The sequence below is a fragment of the Passer domesticus genome, chromosome 5, assembly GCF_036417665.1.
Source record: "Passer domesticus isolate bPasDom1 chromosome 5, bPasDom1.hap1, whole genome shotgun sequence".
Lineage (NCBI taxonomy): Eukaryota > Metazoa > Chordata > Aves > Passeriformes > Passeridae > Passer > Passer domesticus.
Genome location: NC_087478.1, coordinates 43,211,432 through 43,218,708, shown reverse-complemented (window position 1 = coordinate 43,218,708; position 7,277 = coordinate 43,211,432). Strand labels below are relative to the sequence as shown.

Below are 7,277 nucleotides of genomic sequence, written 5' to 3'. Positions count from 1 at the left end.
AGGTTGCTATCATAGCCATACATACTGTAAACTACGATTTGGATCCCATAGAAAAAGATCAGGAGTACCCTTTCTGGGATACATAACATCAGATCATGAGATGATCTGATCATGGTGGATGAGTTAATGGAAAAATATTGATGGAAGATACATTTAGGCTGTCAGAACAATTAGCTAGGAACAAAAAATATCTGGGCACTTTGTGAGGATCTCAAGTCAAGAATGAGGAAGACTTCTTCAGAAGCATGAACAATGCTTCAAACACAATCTATCCAAAGCAGCTGTTCTAGACTTGGTAAAAAAAAATTGCTTACCACAGAGAAAATAAAAGTGTTTCATCATCTTAGCCTAATCTTTAGTTATAGAAGAATATACTCTACCACTAAGAGGAGGCTTATCTTCTGAATACACTATGAAAATCATCTTATTTCTTTTTCTACAACCTCCTTAAGACAGCAACCACTCAGCTTCCAGTCACTTACACAAAATAAAGGACACAGAACACAGTGTTACTGGTCAATGAAAAACGGCAACACGTTCTCTTTCCAGAACCTGTGTGTGAGGGAGAAGACAGGCATTATACAGTGAAAGAACACTGTAAGTCATACTCCCTTCTCTATCAATTTCCCTCTTTACCATCTGTGAAAAAGTCCACATATTTCACAGTGTTCATGCAAAATCACTAATACAGGCCAGGGAGTTGAAAGAAAACCCTTGTTTTCTGATGTATCGTCAAGAGTTCCACCCTAACCTGCTGACCGGCGTTACCTTCCCGGCTCTCCATGACACCATCCTAGGAAAGATATTGCTCTGCACCACCAGCACCTTAAAAGCCCTTTACTCTACAGAATCTGCAAAGCTCAATTAATACTCTAAGTAACTGATGCAGTGTTTTGTCCTGGAAGTGTATCTGGGTCCAAGCAGAGTATTCCACACAAAGAAGTGGTGCTCTCGCCATTAGAGACACGGGAGCTTTGCTTCATTTTGTGTCAGAGAGCAAAAGGAAGAGAGGGCAATGAAACCATTAACCAGCTCCTCTGTGAGGTTAGCATCGGTTTCCTGCTCCTTGTAACACCACTACAGAGAAAAAAGCAACTGGTATAACCTCATACCAAACATCCAGACTTCATCATCAGTTAACTAAGTTACAGGAAACAAAATACACAACTGTAATTCTCTCATGGATTCTTAATCCCACAGGTTAAAGTTGTGATCTAAGGAAAAGTGAGAGAACATTAGTGAAAAGCAAGTATGGTGTTCAAACAAAACAATGCATGTTGTTAAGCTCTCTTTAAGAAAATTACTTCAGGACATAAGCAAAAATGTACAATTGGTCATTATATCAAATCAAACAATTACATTAAGGTTCCGTTTACAAAAGGTTAACAAACAATTAATAGCTGGCTTAATAAATAGGTGTTTACTTCTCATCTCTGTCAATCCAATAGACAGCTTCTAGCTTTCTATAGTACTTTCCACTGGTGTGCTTATAACCTTCCCTAAAATTTACTTACAACATATTTCTCTAACATGGATTACAATTTATGGACATCATTTATTAACCCTTCATAAAATTCTAAATAAACCTTAATATGAAGCATGACTAACTTTATACTATTTCAGCCCCATACCCCAGGACACATGAAATACTAGCTCTTTCAAGTTTTTATTTAAAATTCTACATTTTAGCTGGGTGCCACATCACTAGTTGCAGAATCACAAATACCTATCATGGCTTAGCCAACACACTGCAGACACAAGAAGTGAAACAAAAGTGGTGGGGGAAGATCACAGGGAACAGTTCAGGTTCTTCCAAAAGAAATGTCCTGACTGTTTTTGTTGGAACAAACATGGATACCATGACAAAAGAATCAGAGAGCAAAAAAATGGAGTCTGTTGTAAATGAAAACATTGTTTTTCCTTCTTTTTAGAAATGACAAACTACAATATGTCATAATATAAATAAATAAAACAGAAAACACAAAGTTAAATTCCAACCCCTGTCACTAGGATCTTAAAAAGGGACAGCCATCTATTTCTTGGATGCAGCCCAAACTTCTCTTACCTGCAAATTTTCAATATACTTAGAAGTCTTATTTAGTGTATCAGTCTTAGGGAACATGATGTATTATATTTAGGTCTCCTTTTTTTCCCATCCAGTATTTTCACCTTCAACCCCCCACCTTTGTTCTTTTTCATCAAACTGCCTGCTGTTAGTTTAATAAAGTTCAGCTCAGACTTATACTTTTCCTTCACTTTCAGAGCCTCTCTCTTCATTTTCACAGTTCTCCACAAGGTCTTCATTCTCCTGTGTCTTTTCTTCTTCCTCCTCCTCCTCCCCATCATCTCCAAAAGTCTCTTCCTGCATTGTAGTAAAAGTGAAAGATCTGGCAGCAACTTGCGCAGCCAGACCAGACGTGAAGTTAAAATCTGTTGATATGTGGAGCTGGGCCAGCCTATCCTTGATTTTTGAATGTAATGCATCCTTAGAGGGAGGCTGTGAAGCCTCTACTCCATCCACACTGCTTGGCTTGAGCTCTTCAGCATCCCCTTCACACTGATAATACATTCTTTCTTCAGCCCCCGTAGAAACATCTGTACCTGTAACACTGTCTTTGTTTTTCTCCATCTCAGGATCTTCATACAAATATTCTGTCCTGCTTTTATCAGCAGCATTCACTTCTGGATTAGAGTCTTTTTCTTCAGATTTATCACAACTTTGGCTGCAGTCCTGCTTTTCTGTATCTGAATTCATATGTGATTCCACATTATTTAGTAGCTTCAATGGTTCTACAGGAGACAAGGGTTTCACTGCAGCTTAAAAAGGGGGAAAAAATTAAATGATAACTAAAAGCGAGCTGCTATATATAAATAATTTATTTGCCTGAAAAGATGCAAGATTATAAGGGTTAAAATTACTTTAAAAAATCCCAAAACAACAGAAACACAACCCACACCAAAACGTAAAAAGTGTTTTCTAATCACAAAGCTGAAGTGAAATGTGATGGCTACTTGTAACTCTTCCTTAAAATCTGTGACGTGAAGAGACAGCACAAAATTGATGATGTTTAAAGCCAGCATCAAACACAGAGGATGTATTCAGTGTTAAAGCAAAACCCAAGTAAAACTACTGTAGTGCATACAGATTTAACTGTCTTCTTGTGAACAACAGTTTACCTAATCCACAAAAGACAGCTGGTATATGAAAAAGTCCTTATAGGCGATATCTTATCTCATAGAGCACAACATACAAACACAACACATATCCACACAGTCAGGTCAGGTGTCCTCACAAATAAAGTGTGGTTTAATTTAGCCTCTCTTGAAGTTAGTAGCAGCAGCGAGTCCCATTGCCAGCAACGGGATGCTTGCCAGGAAGTCTCTCCTCCCAGTGTTAAGGGTTAGTGTAACTCGGTACAATCACTCCTTGAAGAACAGGCGGCTTTCATTTTAAGAAAATGATAGAATGTCCATTTCCAAGTAACAGATTCCCTAATGTAACTGCAGCAGCTCCATTATAGCAGCAGCACGAACATAAATGAGAGTGGCAACAGCAGATTCCCAAGTTGCATTTCCCTTTCTAATTCCATTCTGACTTTACCCCTGCAAGCAGAGATGAAAATAACTCTGGGAAATACACAAACTTTTCACGGGAAGCAAAATTTACGGTATTAGGATTTTTCAACCACATCCTATTTCAGTAATATTAACTTTAGCTAGCTGAAGGCTGGCACATTGTTATGGCTGTCACATTGATAACTATTGTCAATAGCACACTGAAAGACTGTGGCACTGAATGGGTATTGTACTGTTTGCTTCAAAACCTTATATATCAAAAGAGCACTGCACCAGACTCATCTCAGTTGTTTATGGAGTAGTTCTTTCCCCGTCTTGTAAAAAATATGTTGCTACTTATTTCTGCAGATTTGCTTGAAGAGACAGGAATATGCACAGTAATCTTATCATTTGGAAGCACACTTCTTGCCCACTTCCTCCAAAGAATACTTTGAAAGGCAAAATTTCTCAAAAAAAAAAAAAAGATACTTGAGATTGGTAGCTGGCCAATTTGTGGAGTTGACAAATTAATAACCAGGGTGAAATGAATCAGTTTTGAGAGCATGGCTTTCCAAATCTGATAAACAGCTATGTAACAACTGTTGTGTGGACAAGGTGGGAGAAGGGGAAACAGCTGGATACAACACAACCACCGACAGAATGAACTTTTTTGCAGGGGAGTGGTTAGGGAAAGGCTAGAAGTGATTTTGCAGCAGAAGAAAGTTGTTTTACAGTGTTTGACAAATGGAAATGAAGCTACTAAAAACTTAGCAGACCTTTTAAAAGCACTTCCATGTAGTGGCTCAACAGAAGGCCAAAGGACCAGAAACATAAGCTCACCTACACTCCCATAAACTACCTACTACCCAAACTGTAAGAAGCATTACCATGGTACTGCGCCTTGGAAAACTTGCTTTAGTCTAGTGCTCTGCTAAGATGATATTTTTTTCTTCTGGAATCCAACCTATCACCTCCAATTGACTTCATGCTGTGCTCTTAAGACACATCAGCTTGTTTGGAGCTGACCTCTTATGTGGAGACCCTCACCCCTCCTTAAACAAACCAAAAACCCTCATGTCCTTGTTAGGACAAGTCAGAATGGCTAGCTGGGTGCCTTCGCTAACAGATTAAAGCCTTTGGATATTTCAGGATCTTTTTCCACAATAATCACAAGTTAGGAAAACACAAGATTTATGGAATTTGATTGTCCTGTAAAAGCAAGATTCAAGAGGACTATGGAAAAGTGGTATAATGGCCATCCATTGGCTTGGGCCAATGGAGACAAGAATATGAACCTTTCTGGGTTTCAATCTTCAGGATAAGGCAAGTCAGAAATGTGGAAAGTGCAGATCACATAAATGTCTCTTTAAGGACTGACTTATGTATGGATAAATTGCACCATGATATCATATTTACTGACTTGTGTTTATTTTGAAGAAATATTGAAGGATTTCCTTAAAAACCAGTAGATGTTATATCAGGTGTACGTATCAGTCTGTCAGATCAGACACACACAGTCTGAGCCAACAGAAGACAATATTAACTACTTTCTTGAACTGCCCTCGTGTTTTCCACGTGTGTACAGGATGGAAATAATCAATGATTACTCCTATGCAGCTGGGGGAAATCATACTTTCTTCCCTCCTCACCCTTTTATCTCTAATCCTAAACCAATGTAATAGGAAAGGAAAAGGAACTAACATGAGCCACAAAGGCTTTCTGGTGAAGAGTTACTGCAAACTACAGGAGTGAGATGTCTCTTTCCAGCTATGGCCACAGATGGCCTGAGGATATGCTGAAATGTATTACCTGCTCAGGCCAAGTATTACCTGCTTAGGTAAGGAAATGTCCTAGGCAGGTTCTCCTGACAAAAACTCTTTCTGTAAGAGTTTCACTGGGTCTGTGAAGACTTATACTGGAGGTAGGATCACTTCTTCCCCTAACAGTTAGGAAATGAAGACTTGAAGAAATTTATGTGAAGAGTTGTGTGGTGTCTTATCTAACAGAAATACAGAAAACCTACTCCTGAGCAAACTCTGGTGCCAATTTGATGTCTCGGGTTTCTAACACAACTAGAAGAGAAATCAGTACCAATGGTCAAGTGATCTCTTTTACCACAGTTGTAGCTTAATGGAAATAAATAAGAAAATTGCTAAAACCAGATATTTTTGATAGTTTGATATCAAAAGAGATACTCTCACAAATAGGTATGGTCTGTTACTTTGTGCTCCTAGTACATTACTGAAAATTTGCAATCCATGGTCATTTTTCTGGTAGACACTGTCAGAGGCAGAATCCTTGGATATGGTGCCAAACTTGGTGGGTTATTTTGCATAACATAGAACATGGAACTTTTTAGAAAGGTTTTCCTAATCTGTGTTTAAGAGGAAGAAATGAAAATAAGAAAAAGAAACTCCTGCCAATTTTAAAGAGAGTAGATCAAATAGCTCGAGCAGTGAGAGGAATCAAGTTTTAACAGACAAGCTGTCTTGTTAAGGCAAGAGAAATTTTCATATCCTGCTTTCAAGTGCAAGTGAATGGAGATATCCAGCAGTCTTCAGAATTAGTAAAGGCTAATTTGAAAGAACTCTCTTAGGTGGTTTGTGGGGTTTTTTGGTTTTTTTCGTGAACATATTCTGTATTCACTCCTCACGGAAACAAAAGCCAGTTTTATTATTTTATTTCTCTAATATTTCAAAGTCTAGCTCTTCAGTTTAACCTACATACTTTTGTACGTCCAGGATAATTTTTCTGCTGGTTTCTTTAGATTCTGAAAAGTAACTGATTTATGGACCCTGATAAAAATTAGTATGTACTGGAAAGCCATGAAAGAAAGTCAGTTCAATCTGCATGGTTTATATCCTGACAGCTTTCTTTATGTCTTAATATTTTTGTGTGTTTTAATATTTTATCTCAGTGTTTTGTTTAAAGCCAAATTCTCACTTCTATGAGTTCATTTCAATATATAGTAAAATGATTGCTAAAATATAAAAAGATGGAATGGCAACTAAGACCACACAGCTCTATCAAAGACACTACTACAGCTAAGCACTGTCTGAATTCCAACATAGTCACAAATTCATGGCAGACACCCATGTTTTTTAAGGAAGGAATTAGTTTTCAAAAAAATGCTTACCATGTTCACTGAATAGTAGCTGTTTCCACTTCTGTCTTTCAATTTCTGAAGCTTTGAATCCCAGTACAGATTTCAATTCTTGTAACACCCTCTTGGATTCCTGTCTCTCTCGCTCTTGCCTCTCTCTTTCTTCTTGGGAGAAGCAGTAAAAATCTTCCCTTTTGTATTCATTATCTGTATCTGAATAATCAACATATGCTTCCAGTTCCTAAAGAAAGAAAGGAAGAAACTCTTGATCTTCACTGTCAGGTGCACTCAATTCTACAATCTGATTCATGATCAAGTGATGTCAACACAAACCAACCACAGTAATAGGATGGAGCTGTGTTTGAGCAGAGCCAGTGCACCTGACCCTGCTCTTGGTGGTATCTGTACGATTTTGGAGCAAGTCCACTCACTAACGAGATTTACCTTCATACACAAATAGGATCAAGTGATATACCTTGAAAATGGGAGACCATTTTTCTGTAATTACAGGTGGAAATAAGCAATGCTGATGTGAGTTTATTTTTTTTTTAAATTTACACTGTGACCAGTTCTTGGTAGTCATGCATCTTGTAATTTAACTTACATAAATCCTTATGAA

General features: G+C 37.9%; 1 protein-coding gene across 5 annotated transcripts in view; it reads right to left on the bottom strand.

Annotated features, from left to right (window-relative positions):
* Positions 1–1,647: 1,647 nt before the first annotated feature.
* The window catches only part of VEZT (vezatin, adherens junctions transmembrane protein), a 48,648-nt gene continuing 43,018 nt past the window's right edge, over positions 1,648–7,277 (bottom strand). For 3 of the 5 annotated variants that reach the window (XM_064419758.1, XM_064419759.1, XM_064419760.1), the window contains 2 exons: positions 6,692–6,899; positions 1,648–2,817 (listed from right to left, as the gene is read on the bottom strand). In XM_064419758.1, coding sequence (XP_064275828.1) covers positions 2,240–2,817; positions 6,692–6,899 — 786 coding nt within the window. In that variant the 3' untranslated portion in view covers positions 1,648–2,239. Of the gene's footprint in view, positions 2,818–2,862; positions 3,604–6,691; positions 6,900–7,277 lie in introns of those variants that run through there. The other 2 variants (XM_064419761.1, XM_064419762.1) reach the window with 1 other exon arrangement.